The 21,910-nt window shown below is 39.3% G+C and overlaps 1 protein-coding gene across 5 annotated transcripts in view; it reads right to left on the bottom strand.

Moving 5' to 3' along the window:
* The window catches only part of CABIN1 (calcineurin binding protein 1), a 109,084-nt gene that overhangs the window by 13,471 nt on the left and 73,703 nt on the right, over window positions 1-21,910 (bottom strand). For 4 of the 5 annotated variants that reach the window (XM_084297506.1, XM_084297509.1, XM_084297508.1 and 1 more), the window contains exons 32-36: window positions 18,808-18,971; window positions 16,711-16,807; window positions 14,973-15,611; window positions 14,432-14,506; window positions 1,640-1,934 (exon numbers count right to left, since the gene is read on the bottom strand). In XM_084297506.1, the coding sequence (XP_084153632.1) occupies window positions 1,640-1,934; window positions 14,432-14,506; window positions 14,973-15,611; window positions 16,711-16,807; window positions 18,808-18,971 (1,270 nt within the window). The remainder of the gene's footprint in view (window positions 1-1,639; window positions 1,935-14,431; window positions 14,507-14,972; window positions 15,612-16,710; window positions 16,808-18,807; window positions 18,972-21,910) is intronic. The other variant, XM_084297510.1, reaches the window with a different exon arrangement.

Below are 21,910 nucleotides of genomic sequence, written 5' to 3'. Positions count from 1 at the left end.
TTCCCCCTGTTGTCTAGGCACAAACCTGAATTACTCCCCGTTGAATAAGCCTGCAAAGATATCTTATGACACTGTGCAACTCCATTCTTCAGCTTCATAAGGAGAATAACAAATGTGGTTTACGCATTGACTCAGCCATTCCCTTCCTTATCGTTCCCCTTCCCCTCCTCTCCCTCCCAAGAGGCTCTCTCCCTACTTTTGTGAAAAAGGAAAATGAGATGATTATAACGCATCTCCTAACACTGGATGTTAAATCTCAATTTTGTCCTGTACTCAGAGATTAGCAAATTGGGAAAACTGATTTCTCCCTCGCTTGTTCTTTGTTGCCCATGAATTCAGCAGACTGCGTGTGTTTAGATGCCAAGGCTGATTACATAAGGCAGTGTATGGATAGAAGTCACAGTACGAGTTTACTTTCACAAAACATCTAGATGATACATAATACCCATTAATGAGTAGGCTATCATTAAGTCTCACAAATCTAGGCACTATTCCCATTGTATCCTCGTCTGTCACTTTCCCCCAAAGCTGTATGTTTGTTGTTCATTCATAACTCTATCTGGGTTCCTATTAATTCTGCTGTGGCATTTTATGGGTAGCTCTAAAGTTCAAGTTTGCGAGCAGATGGAGTGAGTGCAAGCAGCAGCAGGTTTTTCAGACAGTGTTCCTGCTAAGGTTGCAAGGAAGTACACACCATAACAGGTGCTCTACCACTGTAACATGCACAGTGTCCCACAAATAAGCACAGCCATGTCTTTGGGCACCCAAGATAAGTCTGAAACTGGGTCTAATCCTACTTCATTCCCGAAGTGGATCAGCGATTTTTACTACTGCTAACAACGCCAGCTTGCCAGGACAGCAGGAAAGAAAAAGACGGCGCTCTCAATTAACTCTTTCCTCATTTAGGCAATCTGTATAGGACCAAGTATATGACACATTCCTAACCAAATCACACAATCTTGCTACAGAATAAGTAACATTTGTTTTGCCTCTTCAACCCTTTTCTGTACTCCAACTTTGCACATAACCATACTAGGACTATAAATATATTTCCAACATTCCAGTCCTGCCAGATGCTTCTTTTCTCAAATGTGAAACATAATGGTGATGGTACACTAACTTATGAGCTATGCAGAAGCTTGGAATTTTCACAGTATTACGTATCTCCACACACATATACATGGCTGTGATATCTGTGCATCTAATTATGTTAATCTGGCACTTACAAGTCAGATGTAGGCTATCCATCAGTTTATTGCAATTTCAATCACTTCCAACTTTTTAAAAGCATTTGAAGTATTTTAAAGAACCGTATCTTTACTTTCTTTAAGAAAAAACAAATGCCACTTCAGACTTAAATGATCTATTTAAAATATTATGTTATTTTTAGGCTGCTATTCCATGATTTCACGTGCAAGTTACATGCAGTGCATACTAGAAGCTCTTTACTCTATCCTAGCAATTAAAATACGTATAATTTTATACATGTCCCAAAACAAACCCTCTGTTTGTGTAACCTTTTGAGTATGGCCAAGTGATCAGAAAGTGGGACAGAATCAAAACTCAGGCACTGACTCACAACGTGGCCTTGGCAAACTGATTAGAGAGTGCCATGATGTTCTGTCTCCCTGACACTTACCACGTGCGAGATCACTCATGCTGGGAGCAGTCTCTGCATTCTGACTCCGGAGATGCTCAGTGTCCCTGTGTGACTCCTGGGAGGGAGGCACTGAAGAAGATGCTGAGGAGGAAGAGGATGAAGAGGAAGAGGCTGGTTTGGATTTGGGATGAAGATCATTCAGTCTCAGGAGATTTTCAGGAGTCACAGTGTCTGGATTCACTGGGGCAGGATGCAGCATGGCTGGTGTTACTGGGAAGAAGCTCTCTCTGGTGTCCTTCGTGTGCTTTGGGGTTGTGGGCATTTCTGCTGTGGACTGCATAAAACACAAAAGGGAAGGCAGAGACAGTGAGAAATACATGCCAGTAATTCTGCACCTGCTACCTGCTTCAGTTACAACTGCAGGCAGTACAACTTCTTGTAGACAGAAAACACTAACAAATAAAAAATCAAACATTATTATAAAGCAATCTTTCTCCTTTACAGATTATTTTCCTGTTCCTTTCAATCCACTTATCAAACTAGCACTTGAACACTTATTCATATTCACATTTACAATGCTTTATTTAACAAGTCCCTCACAACATAACACTTTCCTGAGCTCCATCATTAAGCACAAGTTACAAACTCTTATAAATAGAAATTTATTTCATGCAAAGGTGTGTTGACAAACTTGGCCTGAATGAACAGATACACAGTGCTTTAAGACAATTTGCAAATTATTAAAATAAATGATTTTTAGTAGATGATATGAGAAGAAATGGAGAAAACAGAAACACGTATTTGCTTGAAAAATAAATCATCAGCCTAGCCCCAAATCATAAATCCCCAATAACTGCAGAACTGAATAACATCGGTGTTCAATTTGGAACAACACTCTGGGAATTCATTGCCTTTGTAGAAGTTAAAAATGGCACCAAGAGCAACACTTTTCTCCAAAGGCCAAGCTAACAATTTAATGCAGTGCTGTTACTTATGTAGGCAGAAGGGTGACAAAAATTCACCAAAGGGAATAAAAGCACCCATAAAATGAGCATCTTCGCTATAATTTTTTATCAGTAATTAAATAAAATATTCTTGCCTGTGGGGCCACAGGATGTTTTTATTTCATGTTCTTTACAGTCTTCATTTAATGGAGACTTACTGTACCATAAAAGATATGGTTGAGTGGAATCTCAGTTGTTTAATTGCCTGTTTCATTCCTCTACCTCTCATACCTCTGCCAGGAATGAACAAAAAGTCATTTTAACCATGGTGATAGAGTACGAGTGTTTGGAATAGAAATAAAGAATTCTGCTGTCAGATGTAAAATCAAATTGGTCCCTAATGTCCTAGATGACCAAAGATTTATTACCGTGCCTTAAGATTCAGCAGAATTTCACTGAGAAATAAAGTAAGCTGGGGAAATTACATCTTTAAAATTCCAAGGTAGAAAGCATACAAACACATTTCTGAAAATAAATGGTGGAACGTATTTTAAAGTTCCTGAACTTGATTAATCAATTGCTAAAACATGTGATTAAAGTCTGCAACATTTTATGTGCACAAAAGAAATGAAACATAGCAGCTATAGTCAAAACAATTGCCCTGTAGGATGAAATAAGGTCTACTCTACCTCTGAAAACAGCAAGTTTTTGATGTGTAAAGCCATCAGTTCCAAAACTAAAGGTCTCAAGATGCACAAATAAGATTGTATAAACATGAGGGAAATTAAGCTGCAGAAGAAAGCCTCACACCAGAAGTGAGATCACTAGAGGAAATGTTCTCAGCTGTGATTTAGAGGGAAAACCCTTCACACCCATGCACTTCATTAACTCACATAACACGTTATGTAGAACCTGAAATTTCTATGCTTATATTGTATCTATTTTTTTCTGCAGAAATATATGAGGATACTACTAGTTAGTTACTCATTTGTTAAAAATACATCTGCATCTCAAACAGCATTTCTATAAAAATGCACAGCTATTACCACAGGCAGAAAGAGGACATCTGGAAAGTAACTCAGCAAGATTGGGATGGCACTCAGAAAAAAAAAATGATTACTGAGAGAAGGAACACAGCATCATGGAGTAATTCCTGCTGGAAGGGACCTCTGGTCCAACTCCCCGCTCAAAGCAAAGCTGGCTTCAAAGTCAGATCAGGTTACTCAGGGCCAGTGTCCAACCCAGTTCCACGTATCTCCAAGGATGGAGGTTCCATAACCTCTCTGGGCCCTGTTCCAGTGCTCTGCCACCTTCACACTGAACACTTTTTTTCCTATCACTTCTGCCAAATTTCTCTCGCTCCGACTTGTAACCGGTGCCTCTCATCTGGCTCTTTCTTCTCTACTGAAGACAGCAATTCAATACCCCCAGCCCTCCAGTAGTCTTCTCCTCTCCAGGATGAAGCAACCCACCTCTCTCTGACTTCACTGCTCTAAGGTCACACCGGTGACCAGAAACCAACTCCTTGTCCACCAGGACCCCGAGATTGTTTTGCCAGTGCTGCTCCCCAGCCAGATGTGTTACACCAGGGTCACTCTGCTCCACATTCAGGACTTTGCATTTCTCTTTGCTGAGCCTTCAGGTAGTTCTTGCTGATGTTATCCTCCAGCCTAGCGAAGGTCCTCTGAACAGTAATTTCCATTCTCCATCTTCTTGACCATGGCCTCCAAGTTGGTGGCATTACTGACTTCCCTGAGGTTTCACTCCATCCCATCACCTGGGGCCTTACAGAGGATGCTGCTCCAAAACGAGCCCCTCAGGAACGCCACCAGGAACTGGTTGCCAGGTGGAAGCCCAGTGGTCAGCCACCGCATGGGGACCCAACAAACGGTGAAGAGAAGAAGGCCTCCTTGCAAGTTGTGGATGGCCAAGCACACAAGGAAGAAAGCTTGAGACTGAAATAACCCTTATAGGTGTACATAGGTAGAACAAATTCATATTTAAATTTCTCTCAAAATAAGGATGTGCTATCAGAGGCAAAAGTCTTTTTTTTTTTTTTGTTTCTTCATTTTCATTTTTTCCCTACCAGGTGAAGTTGCAGTTTGGGCAAGTTTTTTTTTTTCCCCCATATAAAATTAACCTGCCTTATCCAAATGTTAATTGCAGTAAGATTCCTAATGCACAGTCAAAAAGTACAGCCTCATATACTAAAGCCTGGCAACCAAAGATTTTCATATTTATGGCTTTAAAGGGAACGTTCCAGATGTGACCTGGTACAGAGCTGTCGAAGGATTCTGGAATTATGTTCTTTTCAACCCAGTGAAACAGAGAGACCTTGACAGGAGGAAAAAAAACCACAACAACTCCTCTCAGTGACTTTCTTTTCTCAAAACAGTGCGTGGGGGTGGGAGAAAAGGAGGAAAAGCTATCTTTAAATAAAAGATGAAGCATAAAAACACAAAACAAAACAAAAAGCTACCGTGCATTCTGTCATTCACATGGCCCTAACAAAACGGGATTTAAGCCCGGCTTATAGGTTTTATTGGACCCAGAAACTGGAGAAAATCCAAAAGTCGTGTACAGAACGCTAGGAGAACTTCTTCTTTAAGACATTCGTTTTTTAATTTAAGGGCAAGAATTTCAGCACCTCTGATCAGTTAAGTGTTGTTACTCCCAAACTCCAGGTTAGTGCAATGTCATTCACTATGCTGTTCATCAAGAGTTATGGGGCCACGCCATCATCATCATGTAGGTGACTGCCTCCAGAAAAACACCTTGTAACAGCACATTTGAAAAGTAAACCTAGAAAAACTCATTACAGGAAGTCTTGCATTTGCCAAAACCACTTTATGTTCATCTATTCTTACTGCTCTGTCAACACAAGGCACAATAAAGATCATCCTGCACAAATGTGAAGTAGGAAACAGAGTAGCACTGATAATCCTTTAACAGTGTTTTATGTTTCCTCATTGAGGCTGTTCTCATAGAGCAGGGATTCTTCTTAATGTCTGCTTTGCTGTGGCACTTTTAAAATTACAAAAATTCTCCTTCCCTCACCCCTCCAACCCATCTCACCCTGCTGAGCTTCCCTATTATCACTGCTGCTTTTGATCTACAGCAGCTTTATCATAAAGTGGCTTTAGTTACTGAGGGGAATCTTCTGTTTTCAGGCATGATGCTCACAGAACAAGCGCATATAACCGAAATAAGATGAAAACTTATTTAACTGCCTTCCTTATATCTTTTGTTGAAATTACAGGTTCATCCGGTCAAGATTGGATTTTCTTCTGGATTTTTATTGAAGAGCATGAAGTTCTACTTTTGTCTCGACTACCATACTATCAAAGTGGATGGAAGAAACATTTAAGACATTAATATCCAAACAATGTGTCACAGACTGAGAAAAATAGTTCATTACTTCCATAAATATCTACCATCTTATCTCCTGTTCTTTAAACCATCTAGTAAAAATGTTCTTTGTTATGAAGTTCGTATAAAGCCAAAATTCAAATGAGTAATTAGCATGCATGTTTGTATGGATTATGACTATTTCTAACTTAAACACATGAAGGGATCCAAATCATCTCCTTATTTGCTCAAACCTTGACTATTTCAACATACTTCTCTGAGAGATGATTCAGCTTCAGGGAGGCTATAGGCAAACCCATCTCATGTTGAAAAATGACGTAAACAAAGTAAATAAAATGCAGGAAAACAGGCCCTGGAACAGCCTTCCACTAGGAAAACCAGTAGTGAAAAATAAAAGAATTTTTTTCAGAGATGTTACTGGAAAAAATAGCTCCCTATTATTTCCCAGTGAAGCAGCTCAGTAATGAAACAACAGCACGAAAAAATAATAAAATAAAATTGGGCATTAAGTCATAAGAAAATTGTGCTTTATAGACTGTCTGCAAAGGCAGGAGGTGACAACCTGAGCAAGGTTATATTTCTGCCTTGTTGTTTTCAACATGTTCTGAAAAACAAATAAATCCTACAGGAACCTTACTATATTGCCTCTGGAACACTTCACTGCTTTGTGGCTGTGGGAAAAAATAATGTTCAAATGTTCCATAAAATGGGAAAGCAACAGGCTTCCCAACAGGAGTTTCCTAATGAAAGATGCTGGCACTGCAACTGTTACATAACGTTTGGTGGTGGTGGTTTTTAAACTAGTCTCACATCTGAGTGTGGCATCCTGGCAGGACTGAAGTCAGAACCCCTCAAACAACAGGTACACCTTTTCAGAAGGACACCTTCCTGGAAGCCATCGCATGAACTGTCTGACTGATATGCCGGCCGCGTTCTACAGCATTACTGCTCCAGCTTCTGTTCAACACTGTTATAATTATACCATGTCTTTTCATATTTTTCCTCCTGATCTCACTATGGCAATATTTTGAAACAAATCTCCCTTGGAAGTTTTCTCCAAAGTGCATTAGAGCTGCAATATCCATTATCCATAACCCAGATTCTGAGGAACCTTCTATTTCCTAAGATTACTGTTTTATACACGGAGCATAATGAACTTTATATATGTTGACCTGACTGCATTCCAGCCTAAGAAAATCCCCCATTTGCACAAATGCATCTGGGACTTAATGTCCTGTTTTACCCAGGCAGCAATATTCCGGCAATACTTTCATACACAAACAGCAGCATTATTATGGACGGAGAAAGATAAGGAAGTAGGATGAAAAATATGAATAGACAAACTAAGAGATAAAAAGTGACTTTTCTTTCCTTCATGTTCACTTAATGATTGCTTTCTGCAGCAGACAGAAGGAGGAGAGCTGTTAATTATATCAAGAATACACCTCCAGGATAGAGTGAGAGGGGGATGCCATGGCAACTGGCAAATGCAACAGTGAACAAAATGGTCACCCTTTGGTAGGAGTGAGACCATGAAAAAGCTCGTCCTCTCGTCCCCTCGATCCTCACCTCCGCCTTCCTCCTCCTTTGTCATCTTTGCTGCATTAATAAAGCATGCAGACAACTCAGGAAAAACAACTTTCACTGTAAGCAGTCTCTGACGTCTTGATGTGCAGGAAGAAAAGATGAAAATTAGCAGCATGTGGGTGGAACAAAAGGGGGGAAACACATGAGGTAGAACTAGAGATTATTATTTTCTAATTATTTAATATTTGACTTATCTCCTCCCATCCCCAGCGAAGTGCCTTTACAGAGGGCTTTTAGCTCTGTTTCTCAAAGAGAACAGCTTGCTATGGCTTTTTTTTTTTTTTGAAGTGAGAATTTGAGAAGAAAATGCTCTAGACGTTCAAGGCAGTTCAAACAAGTCACTCGCAAGTTTTCTCCCTGAAGAAAAAAGCCTAAAAGACCGTAGCTGCAACGCTGGCTGCATTCCACAGCAGAAGGGGAAAAATCCACTGAAGTGCCCTCTAGCTCCACGCACAGAAGACGATCTTTATTCTGTTCCAAACAAAACGTCACATTCACTGTAAGGTCAAACACAGAGACTGGAACTTCACTAGGCTGGTGGTCAGGAGTCAATCCAAGCACTTTGCTGCTGAGGTTGTGTGCAGTTCCAGCTACAGGCTCCATACACCAAGCCCATTCCCTGCATTTCCCTAAAATCCTTCACTGCGAGGGACCAGCCGAAAACCAGCCATTGCCAGCACTGGGGAGAGTCACACCGGCAAAAGAAGAAACCAAGACCTCCGATATCTGTTTTGGAGCTAGAGAAGGGTGGAAGCAGCAGCCCTAAATTGCTGCCTTTCTCCCACAAATATTGCTTTTCTATTACGGAGGTGGCAAAAATTTCGTAAAAGCAAAGATCATGCTGGCAGCCTGCCAGGAGCCTGAAGACACGGCTGATTTGCATAACCTGATTGTGCCTTTGTGTTTATAACAAATTTACTTGTTTTGATTCTAGTGGCAGCTTCTTCATGAAGTGTCATGTTTAATTAGATCCGATATTAAAAATCGCTGGAGTTGTGACTGCAGGTTTAGAAAGGGGAAGCAAGGAGAGCGCTCAGAGGTTGGCACCAAGGAGAGGTAGAAGGTGGTCGCAGATGTGGTACTTTGGGAAAGGAGAGCAGAGTTATGGGCAAAAGGCAGGATTTTATCCGTCAGAACAGCGCGGGGAGAGCTCGAGGTTTTGCAGCTGGAGTAGGAAAGGGGGGGGCTGAAAATTTCTTTTCTCTCGCTCCTCAGGGATTGAGTTGGTCCCAGAGCAAGGATTTTTTGGCTAAGGCAGCAGTGAGTCTTAAATAACTCAGCAATGTTGAAACAGTCCCTTCTCATGACATTTAGATGATATACTATATGGTGAGGAGCCAATAGAAACGCTCAGCTTCTACAACGCTAGCTTTTCCTAGGACTTTCTACATTCAGTTCCGTATTCTCAAGGGTCAGAGCACAGGACTAGAGACTTAGTGGCATTTTGGAACTTTGCCTTTGAACACTACTGTACTTTTAGATGTTAAATCCATGTGCAATGTTGATGTCTGCAATGTTTTAAAGCTGTTCCATATAAATGCAGTTCTCAGGACTGGTGATGCACAGTATACCCTAACGCGTGACCACAGAAGTTTCACTTGTCCTCTTCTCTTCAGACTACCTGTCATGACAGTTTCAACACCGATGAAAGCTGTAATTTTAGCGTTAAAGCACTCAGTATTAAGCTTGCAGTAATAGAAATACTTTTTCAAATTGCAAGTCAAGAAAAAAAAAAGCGTTCTTAGATTGAAGTATCTCCACTTGCACTAATGGGATACGTTGTGTATTATGAATCTTCATCCTAGTTCGTGCTGCAATATCTTTCCCACACAGACTTGTCTTTAATGGCATCAGACATCATCATTATACATAAAACGAAGAATTTAATATGACCGACTTTAGGCAGTCAGTGAAAAGGCTTATTAGAAATTCCCTAATTATCTGGAAGCTTCAAAACTCTTTTCCGCTGGCCCTCCTCAGTCCTCTGAACAACACATTTAAGCATAATGCTACGTCAAGGTCAACCTAGTCTGCCTCAACCTTTCATTCTCCCTCACCAAGGCCTCCTAGGTATTCAGTTTCCAGGGACCATTAATTTCATATGAAAATCATAGTTGGCGAGACTAAAAATATATCTCATAACTCAGAGCAATAGCTGACTGCTTTCAGGATCTCTGCAAATCTTTTTAATAACTTTCTCAGACTGAGAAAATAAAAAAATTAAAAAAAAAGAACAAGCATCCTTCAAAATGCTGTTTGACCATGAACTGGTCAAATAATTTCTCAAGTAACTTCAGTAAGTTAAATACTAATGACACAGTGACCGTTACTGGGCAGCAGTCTCAATACATTTGATACTTTTCTGTCAAAGATCTTGCTCTCAATAAGAACTTAAAAGGAAATACACAAAAAGAAAGACTTTCGGTCACACCTGCTCTCCAACCCAGCACGTTGCACAGCCTCATAGACACCTATGCCAGCACGGAGGAACACTTCCATACACACCATGGCACAGGAAGCAGCAGCCACCGAGGAATCAGGCTCACTTCTAGCAGCAGTTCTCGTTTAGAAGTGCTGATTGAATTATGCTATGTTCCTGCACTGTGATTCACTGCCATGTCTCCCAGAGGTATTATTTTAAACAACAATAAATCCAGAAAACCCCAACATCACCATAACCCATAAGTTCAGCCAGAACTACTTCTTTTCTTCCCTCAGATAAAAACAGCCCAGCAGGCGAGACTAGAAAAAAATAAATTTCAGCAAGTGAACAAAACCCATTTGCCCCCTAACAAAATGAAAATCTGGCCACCCCCCGTCAACCAAAGAAACTTCTGAAACTGCAAAATGAAATTGGCTCAGTACCTGCTCACAGTCTACACAATATGCAAAGTAAAACAAAAACGTGGAATGGAGCATTTCATGTTTTCTTTATTCTTCCTCTCATTCAACTCCTACCCAAGGATGCAGTTGCACATCACTATGGCATCCCTGCTGCTGCTCCTGTTTCAGATCAAGGTTTGCATGGTGCACAGCTTCAGAAGAACAACTAGGCACTGTACAAACACAGCCAATGCTGCCACAGTCCAAACTTTTCCAGTTTGACTATTCCCTCCATGACTTTACTAGCATAAAAAATTAAATGTCTTTGGGATCACAACCCCACTCCTGACAGGTTGGTCTGAACTAAATTTAAGTAGGCTCTGGAACTTGACTTTTATTTTACTTTATTTTTAAAAATAGTGCAGTAGGCTAAAGAGTACTAGGTCAATACTGCAAAATGGGATTGTTTGAGAAGACATTTGGTTAAATCCTCAGCATACATTCACTTAGTCATACAAAGGCTCAGTGACTTCAACAAGAGCAGTTAAATACACAACAAGCAGCAAAACTGAATTCTCTGAAGGGCTGAAATGGAGTCTTCTGTCCCTGACGTGAGAAGGGTATGCTGCCACACCAAGCATGATCTCATGACACAATACCTAAATTCTCTGTTGAAATGTCAATTTTCAATAGAGAATACTTCCATTCTAACAAGCCTCCAGGAGCACATGAACTTTGCATGGCAAAGCTTTGTACCACCTTCCTTTTCTGCCTTCTTCAAAGCTGCGAGCCAACCTTTATAAGCCACTTCCCCAGGTATTAGGTTGACTCTGTAGAAGAGGATACTTGAGTCCCATTGGCCTAAAATGTGTTAACACTACCTCAGTCACGAAGACCACAGAGGATTTCTGAAATGAATTGAAAGTGTCACAGCATTGTCAAGCTATTAAAAGGATTAGATCTCATCACAGAAGTATAATAACCCACTTCATCAAATTCCGTTTACTGATTGCCGTATTGTTTCCTGCTTGTGCCTGAAGAGGCATATAAAAAGATTTCAACAGAGTTGTTAAATATTTAGGTTAAAAACCTTGACTGGTCTGGAAGACAGCTGAAATGCCGTAATTCAAATATCTCCTAATTTAGTAGGAAGCGAAAACTTTCATAAAGAAACCATATACTGTCTGGAACTGCAAAATACAACAACTAGCAGAGGAAGACATATATCAAGATGGGTTTTGTGCTTGCTTTTTGTTTTTTTGGCCGGCAATTCCATGGGATAAGAGACTGAAGAACCACAGGCCCTGTAAACCTATTCAAACCATCCAATAACAAAGCACTTCTCTGGCCTGCGGCAGCTTTATGCATGACATCATTTATTTACAGAAGGCGAATACTTGCCAATTTTAAATAAAACAGGATCCAGTCTGTTGAAAACAGACAGATGTCTACAAGAGCGGCTATTCCTGTGTCTCCACACTAATTCAGTGTGTTATACTAGCAACAGTAGGACAGCCTCACACCGCTAACAAGACCTGCTAGAAATAGACGAAAATGAGACTGCAGAATGTGATAATCTCATTAGTTGGGACTGCTTCCTAAAAGGGACTGCTTACAGGCTTCAAAGTGCATCACATTAAGAAGTATGTTTTATTTCTAGTGATTTAACAGGAAATTTCATTGCCTCCAGTGCAGTTAAATACTAGCTCACCTACTGCATCTATTTCCAGATTAATTTGTGTGCAGATTTTTCACCATTCTAACATTTTGCTACATGCCTGATGAACCGTGGACTTTGCTGGAAGAGCTGGCACAGCAATCACATACCCAGAACCTTCACAAAGGCCCAGCAAGGAACTTGGCTGATACACACAGCTTCGCACAGTTTTTGAAAAGGTAAATACATCCAAAAAGCAAATTGTAACATTACTTTTTAAACAAGCTTATTGGCAAACTCCTTTTTAAAATCATAAAACAGTGCAATGTCTCCTATTTTTCCCCAAGATAAATAATTAAGACTAAGAAACATCTTAACATTCTGAGCCAATATTTCTTTGTTAGCAAACCACTGTTAAATACCAGAAGACAAGCAAAGAAAGATTTTCACTACAACACCTCTCCTGACATTTCTGTTCATTTCTACAGTTCAATGGAAAAATGTTACTTGTTTCCTGAGGGGCAAAAACTGGAGAAAAATGTTTCCTCCATGAAAATCTTAATGAAGAAAAACTCCCTTTACTCTTACATCTTCTTCTGTTATTCTGCTAGGAGATGCACTGTCTAAATGCACATTCTAATTAGATGCACTCTACGGTAATTTTTACTTCAGTATTAAAAACTGGAAACCTTTACAGATACTCAAGACCCAGACTTTCTACAGAGTACAGAGAAAAAGACAGGTTGGCACATCTCCTACCAAATAAAATTGACACCATTTCAGGAAGAAATTTAGTATGCAGGTAATCTTGTACAGAACAAATGGTGAATAATAGAGTCTGCTCTGAGAGCCTGAACCTCCTCTAGCCTCCTCGATAAGGCAGTAATAACCAGTAAAACAATATTCATCAGAATGAGATGAGGAGAAAAAGTACCTAGAGATTCAAGAGAATGATGCATGAAAATACAAGGTTCAAGCTCCAACAGAAGGCAAATATTAAATGGAAACAAACAACAACAAAAAAAACTCTGAAGGGTTTCAGGTATTTCACAGAAGGCATAGAAATATCTGATTTTCCCAGAGTTGCAGAATAGACAAGTCTAAACCTTGCTGCAGGAGCTGACCTACGGCCTCAATTTCCTGCAGCTCTAATAGGTAGAAAATCCTAAAAGGAAGGCCTTTAACTCTAGATAGCATAGGAAGTTCACCTTGCAAGTTTTGCCTCCTATTAACCAGCATCCCTAATGCTACTGTGCTTTAGTTAGCGTATATGACAAATACATTTCCAGAACACACTGGAGGAAGGACCAGAAGGCATATGTTATTTGAGGCTAGGTTGAATAGATTTAAAGAACAGAGGCAGTGTCTGGTGATGGATATCAGATTTGCTTTAGGAATTAGAAGAATTATCTGAAAGTTTAACAGAAGTATTTGTTTTCAAAGACAGGTGAATTAGGTATTAAAATCCATTCCGCAGTAAGACAATATTTAAACTGCTGACATGAGATGTGCCTCCTCAAAAGGTTATGTTTTTGCAAAGCAGAGACAGCTGTATTTTACAAAAGAAAGACCTCTGCCAAATTTCAAAAATCGAAAAGAGAAATTCTCAAAGACTTTTGTTGTGCTTCAATTGTTATGAAAATTAACACACAGGCAAGTGATGGAGAAGCAGACAGTTCTCCCCCTTCTGCAACCATAACACTTCTTTTGGTAGCTGGTAATCTGCAATGCATTACGTTGCTATCTCTAGAGCAGTCAGAGCCATATACCAGAGGTATATTTCTCATATACCTCTACTGTGCAAAACACACAATGGGAAGAGGAAGTTACAGGAGATGATGGCAAATTGAAACATTAGGCAAAATGAACCACTAAACACGCTATTGATCCATTTCAGGCTTAATTTCCCATTAAAGACTGATAATAATCATCCCTTTAAAGCTCTATAGATGTTTGCTGGAGAAACCCAGATACTACAAGCTAATACAAACTGAGTAATATAAGAGTTAAAATCAGAGTTATTGTTGCAAGCTGAAAGAGAAGACATTTGGTACCTCCGCAGCAGGGTGCAATGTCAGCAAGGAAAGAACTGATGAGGTTGTTAGCCCTTACGGGATCAGAGAGAAGTAATTACCATCCATGAAACGCTGAGGAATGATGCGGACATTCAGAAAATCATAGTGTGCCTTAAGTATTTCAATTTGAAGATTATTTAATGCTTTCAAGAAAAGATTTTGGGCACGCAAATTCAACTTCAAGCAAGACAAACATTAGTAATGACCCTAACGAAAGGGATGAGCTTCCTCCACTAATGTGGCCCCACTTATCCTTAGACAACAGTACAAGAGAAGTAGGTATTTCTAATTTCTGCAAGCACTCAGCCACAGACTTGACTTTACAGACAATATAATAAAAGCATGTTACAAGTAACAAGGACTTCACAGAGCTTACCTGTTTCTGTGCTGATGCTCCCATATGCACCTGGCAAAACTTGACTGCCTGTTCAAGTGCTGCTTCTTCATCCACCTGAATAGAGAATCACAATTAATGAAGTCATAATTACTTAGATCATTTACAAATCCAATTACATTCAGATGAAATGGGGATGTGGAGCATGGTAAGTGGGAGAAGCAGCACTCCTACGGCAGAAAAGTGATCTTTAAACGTATAATCCTGAGTAACTGAAGATATACAACTCTTTTTAAACTCAAACTAACATTTAGTATGAACAAACTCTACGGAACTGGTAGTAGGGCTCTTAACTGATTTCAGCAATTTAGAACTGGGTTCTTGAGTTCCAAAACACAGAGGGGCTTACCCCGCCCTTCCCAACAGCGCTCTTGTAGAGAGCAGTTCTCTGGGAGACAATTGTCTCCACCTTTTGAACAGATACAGGGCCAACCTTATACTGCTTGGTTTGGCGATTACTGTTACTGTCTAATAATCTCTAAGGCCACCAACAGAAATTACAATGAACAACAGAATGTTTTACCTGTTTAATCAGCATGTACGTCTCAGACATGATCTTCTCAATTTTACCCAGGTCATAGGCCATAACTTTCTGACCTTGCTGCCATACCCGGTAAGCATCAAGTAGAAGTGTTTTCCCAGAATCTACATCCTCAAGTAATTTCCTCTTCCTGCTGGATCTCTGGACAGGTTCTTCCGTAGGTACTGCTTGAACCGTTCCTTTAGTTGCCTGCTGCTGCTTTGAGCTGATACTTAGCTCTTCCAAAGAAAGTTCTGCAGTCCGGCTCTCTTGAGCTCTCTCTTTTGAGTTCCTGCCAGCCTGAAGACGGTCTGGCTCACCGCGTTTACATGAAGAATCAATTTTTTCAGGGTCATTGGAATATCCATCGAAATCCATAGGCTCAACTGAACCAGGCCTAGGGAGCTCTTTAATTTCCTTGTCATTCTTGTCATCATGTTCCAATATGTCCATAGCATTAGGAATCTGTCCCTGGGTCACTTCTTTTACTCCATTTTCAGTACTATGTACTACTCCATCCGATAAAGCTTGCTTTTTGGGAAGGACATCTTTGCCCTCTTCAGCGCTAGTTTTATTAGAAACGTCTGTTGTCATCCTTCCTGAAGCAAGGTTAGAAGACTTGGAACTCTGATCTTCTGAAACCTTAATAAAAGAAGTCATTCTTCTTTGTTATTATTGAAATCAAAAAGCATTTCAGCACAGCTATACTACCATGACTACTGACATGAAGAACCTTCACATTACTGCCTCTGCTGAAGAAAATATATTACTTCACATTCATTCTTGTTTGTTCCTGAGAATTAATTAATCCAAGCCACAAGTCTTATAATTAAAGTATTTTAATCAGTTAAACACCACAGAGAAATCAACAGCACAGGCTGAACCAAATCTGCAATGATTTTTTTTTTTTTTTAAACTGAAGTCAGCACTATGGAATCCCATTAAATGAAATCCAAGGTTTTAGTAGCACAAATTTTATTTTTAATGTATTAAAATCAAAACTGCATCTGTTCCTTTGGCAGCTGCAGATCAACCTCAAATACCAGAATCTTTCCTTTGGTCGCTCTTGCATAACATTATTACTAGATGAAGTATGCTAAACTCTGCTATAATATTTCAGTTTTGTACCTTTACATTTGTAATGGACTAAAGATAGAAAACCTCAGTACCATATCCCTTTGTTCAAATATTGCTAATTATACAATTTCTTACAGACATTTTCTTTAAGTTCCTTAAGACACTGCTAACTTGGAAAACCCATAGGAACAAGTCCTTCCTTGAATGTATTTACAAAAAAAAAATCAAAGTTCTAGTTATTTTAATCTGTAAACTTATTAGTCTCTAAATGACATTTAGAAATTGGCAGGCATGCAAAATCCAATTGTCTAGCTTTGTTTTGTAAGAGGAATTGTAGATCATTTTAAATGAAAGTTGCAATAGACTCCACCTGAAAATGCAATAGTTCTTATATCCCATGTAATTACTATTATTCAAAATTTAAAGGTAGTCAAATCAAACTTACTGTAATCCATTCTCAACCATTATATTTATTACTGAATTTAAAAATCAAAAAAAGAACAATGCTGGAAGACAGTTTTCTGTGTAACTGCATATAAACAGAAGTTATGAGAAGTGATAGAAATGTAACCCTTCAACTTCAGTAGATATAAAGAACAAGTAAACTGAATCTAGGAAAACCTAATCATTAAATCAATGAGCATCACACACACTGCTGCCTTACTTGCGTCAGATCGTTGAGCGTCTCCTCCAGCACTTTCACTGTAAGCACGAAGGCTTGCTGGGCCAGAACCTGGCGATCTGCATCACGCAAGTACTTCCTGTGCCACAGTAAAAGAACATAAATGAAGCTAACTGCCAAAAGGTAACTAAAAGCAAGTACCGGGATTTAAAACAAAAATTATTTTAAATATGCTAGAAGAAAGCAAACAAAACATATTATACACGAAAATTGTATACAGAAGTGTGTACATGTAAACTCATAAAATGGAACATTTTAACTATGTTTCCCTCCACCTCTCTTCTCCCCATAATAATCAAAGACACGCATGAAGTAAAAGGTAGATAGCACTACCTACAAGTGTAGGTGAGGGAAGGGGAGAAATGCAAAAACTACAGAGTGAAAGAGACAACCAGGATTACAGTTTTCTTTTATCAAGCCATTGGTACTCCTCAAATACTAACTGTGTATTCAAAACCTTCATAAAAAGAGAATTAGTCACACAACGTTATCTTGAACCGCCAGGTGATTTTCATGTTATGGATAAACTGGGCATGTGATATTAAGGATATCAGCAAATCCCTCTTCTCATTGGTCATATTGGTTAATTTCAAATTGAGGTTTTTAGAGCTAAAACACTGATGTGCCAATGCCTTTTTTCTATTTAGTACTGTAAAAACCTGACATTCTAACTGTAGAACTTACTCTACGGCTTCATTTAATTTACTACATGGCCACTTCACAGCATTATGATGCTTTAGACCACTTTCAAGGAAAACATTTCCAGCAATCAACACTACCCAATTGAGTTTGATAGAAAAACGGTTTTGTATTTCAGAATGGGATAGTTTTAATGGGCTAAAATCAAGTAAATAATTTTGAAGGATGCTCTTTAGTCAGCAAGTTGACATTTTTAATAAACATTTTCTCTCTACAACATTACATTAAATTAAAATTTTTTCTTTCTCTTTCAGACAAAAGATAGAAAAACTTGACTCATCATTAATTCTGATTTTTGTTGTTGTTGTTTAGGTAGGGTTGCTAAAGGCGCATACCAGGCACACCCAGAACATTTGTAAGTTCCTGTAATGATTGCAGTTCACCATGGCTGGCATTGGCTGATCCAAAACATCAAATTACTTGTTTGTTAAATTCAGTCTAGACTTATAAATAACATAATATTTTTAGTACAACTGTGGGCTTGCTTAGAGCAGAATTTAAGCCTTCTATGGTCCAGTTCTTCTGATATGTTAAAAGTCAAATATTTTTGGCTTCAAGTTTGCTGAACATGTGGTGACATATTCCCAGATATACTATGATCTATGCAAATTCACATGCACTCACATGAGAAAAATACATTAAGAAACCTTCAATGCCTCCAACTTATTGCCATCAATCATTCAGGTCAATTTCTCAAGCATTTGCCAGAGACTAATTTCAACGTTTCCCACTCAGTGAATAACTAGAATTTTACCTCGATTGCTTCAGTATTTTCTGTAGAAGTTTGTCTTCCCATTGATACAAATCTGTATATAGTTCACATTAAATGGCTTTTTTTTTTTTTTTCTCAATTAGGGTTAATACAATTAAAATTAGATCACCCTTGAATAGCACAAGTTTTTTAAATAGCATCAGCTGCCCGTAGCCACATAACCATTGTTCAGTCAGTCAGGGATTACAGGAAAGCAGGATGCCTGGGCCGTGACCTCTCACTGGACAAGACTCTTATGCAAGAGGCCATCAGAGGGGTGCAGAAGTCGCGATGCTCTGTTCCACCAGGGAATCCCTTCACAGGATAGAAAGCCTCTGGAAGTCTGGTTAAGGCAGATGCATTTCTCTTGAAACTCCGAGCAGCCACGCAGAGAAACTCCAGGCTCTATTCTGGAATCATAACCCTGAGAAAATTTAACCATCGCTCCACTATATTCCCATGGAAGTCCGTCTACAGACTGTTTCCTAAAGGAAGAATGTCTTTTTTATTTAAAGAATATCCTGACTTGGAAGGGACCCACAAGGATCATCAACTCCAAAACACTTACACAAAGAACAAAACATAGGCAAAACTTTACAAAGTAACAGATTAAAAGAAATATCTCATACTTTCCCTGATCAGGGGTCCTCTGTAGCATAGATGAGACTTTCAGCAAGGTGTTGTAATCCTTCAGCTGTGCCAGCACGTTTAGCAGTAAGACTATAGAGCGGTTCATATGAGATGCGAAACTGCCCGGACGGTCGATTTCATCCACGGGGATGCGCCAGATTCCCTGCAAAGAGAGGAAAAGAGGAAAACCCTAAAGAAAGATCCAGATGAAAAGGACAGAAAGCTTAAAATGTGCACCTGGTTCCTCAGCATACAGATTTTCAGAGAATCAGGGGAATAAAGGACAAATAGGGAGATGTGGACTTAAAGGCAACTGATTAATTCCTGTTAGTAGCAAAAGAGGGAGTCTTGTAGAAGCCTCAACACACCTTTTAAATGACTCTGAACTATTCCCCCCCAAAAAAATCAAGCAAAGCCAAATTACAATGTGCTTTTTTGTTAAATGCCTGTGAACACACATCCTACTTAAGCTAAAACTCAGCTACCATTAAAAAAACAAGTAACTTAACACAGATTTTCCATGCCTGAAACCTGCAACTCTTGCCCAGCCAAAAATCTGTAACTAAATGTGTTAGGAGCTTGGTTACTGTCTTGATACCATCAGTGTTCACCTTGGCAGTAACCAGCCTGATAGGAAGAATCAGACTCCTTGGCTGTATCCATTTTCCAGTGGGACATTCAAATACTTGTGCATACATCCTGAGACATCCTGAGCCTCCTAATTACATTTCTGGGACAAGGGAATCTTTGGGGAGCAAGGCTGGAGATGGATAGAGAACACAATTTAATTATGGTTCGTCAGCTCAGATTTTGCAATGTCTAATAGGTTTAAGCAGTGTTTTTCTCCAGGTGTTTCATAAGAATGCTGCCAACTGCTAGTCAACCATATTTGAAGAACACAATTTAAATAATATTATGCTTGCATCTTGGCATGTGCTTTGTATTTTGTATTATGGCCATGAACAAAAAAAATGCTGTTACATCAGTGCAAACCCTCTGCTCACTTTGCTCAGTTCTGAAATGTTTCCTGTAGCAGCTCTTTAAGATGAAAACCCTCTGGTCATATATACCACTCTGCGACGCTGCAGGAAAGAATAGCCGCCTTGATAAGAGTATTGGACTGAAAATGAGTTCTGCTTTCCAAGCCTGGTCAGAGAGCAGGATATACAAATATTTACTCTTTTATCCTTGTTTAAAGGTCTTGCTTTGGTATTTTTAGCTTTACTTTCAGTGTGAGCAGAACTCTTCAGAACTTAATACAATGTGGAAACAAAGAAAACGAATACTGCAATCACAAGTGACATTTGACCACAAAAGAAGCAGGTACATAAATGGCCTGCTTGCAAACCCCCTCTGTCTTCAGAGAATCTGTAGTTCTGCTCCATAGTATGTATAGGAATGTGGGGAGGTGGGACACAACAGAAAAAAAAACACACAAAAAAAGTACAAATATCAGGAAAAACAGGAAACAATAGGAAACAATTACTTCAACTCAATATAACACAGACTGTTCAGCCAACTTTTTTTTTTTACTCTTGCTTTTCTTCCTGCTCTCAACTCTTACTCCCTAGTGATCAGAGACACCCATTTTTCCTCTTTGTTCCCCGGAGCTCTCTTTACAATTTAGTTGCAGCTTTCTTTTTCCACGAAGTTCCTAAAACCTTGAAGTGGTTGACCCCTGAGGCACAACTGTCACTTCCCATCCCCAACTGCTAACACCCACAAGTACCTTCCATGGCTTGGTGGCAAAGATTTTATCTGCTCAAGCAGCTTATTGGCTCTCACCTAGGTACAGACCCTGGAGGAAACAGCTCTGTAACGCAGCACAAACTTTAAAGAGCCTTTTTCTCCCCCAAAACTACTTGATTTTACTTTTAGGCTACAGATGAACATGCACATTCTAGAGCTGATTTTTTTTTTTTTTGCTTGTCTGCACATATGTAAACTGGGTTTCCGCCAAATCCTAAAACAACTGAATGCTTCATAATGGCACCATATGCAACAACTTACTTAGCCAATTTAACTACACAAAACAATTTACGGTCGACTTAGATGCATACTGAAGGAATGGAAAACAGCCAGTGCAGAGGTTCCTGGTCTTTTTCAGCATTATCTCATCCTTTATTTGAATTAGGCAGATCATTTGGAGTAAGTTTCAGGATATCGTTTCTGGAATCAGTTGAAAATAATTCTGCAGATCCCACTTACATGTTCCATGTATACATTTTAGTAACTCACCACATACCAAAGATTATTGATTTAGAAGTCTCCACGCACCACTTTTCTTTGTTTAAAATGAAAATACGAGGGAGAAAATGAAGAGAAACTGCTCTGAAGTAACAGGCTTAGTCCAACAAAAAACTTTCGGAAAGGACTAACTCCATGTGAAAAAGGTGAGCCTCCTCATACTTCAAGCCTTCAGGCTCTTCATGTAAACTTACCACAATCCACATTATTTCATTTGTGCCAACAATATTAGCCATGATTATAGCAATCTCAAAATCCCCTTCCCTTTAACTCGAAGATGTATCTTGCGTGTGTTTATGAGGCAATTTTGATAGACCTAGATACATACTGTTACATGAGAAATTCCCACCTCTGCTACCACAGAAACTGCACAATGCAATAACACCGTTTGCAGTGATGGAATATACAAATTGCAGCCAGGAAGCCCAGCAAGTGACGAAGTTCATCTGCTACAGAGAAGGCAAGTTGCCTATTTTGGGGCCCACTGCTCTTCCATCCTTCTAGTACACCAGGCATAGTGGAAGAGTTTTAAACAAAACTCACATTTTAAATTTACTTTAACATTGTTGTACAACAGAAAGTCTGATTTTAAAAGGACAGTCACTAACTTGTCACGTATTGACTCACAGTGTTACCAATGCAAAACAGCAATGCATAAGATTCCTGTCCTAGGTTACGTACCTGCCCGTTTCATGTGCAGCCTCAAGCCAAAAGCTGAAAGAAACCTGCCATTAGGAGCTGGAACAGCATTCATTCCACCCACTGTGATTTTATTAAGCAATATGCAAAACAATTATGGAGAAGTGAGTTTTTCAGAATCTACTTCATAAGCAATATTGAATTCTTTTCAAGAAT

This window comes from Netta rufina, assembly GCF_964035555.1.
Source record: "Netta rufina genome assembly, chromosome: 17".
NCBI lineage: Eukaryota > Metazoa > Chordata > Aves > Anseriformes > Anatidae > Netta > Netta rufina.
Note: the sequence above shows the minus strand (reverse complement) of the source record. Positions and strands in the feature narration are given on the sequence as shown.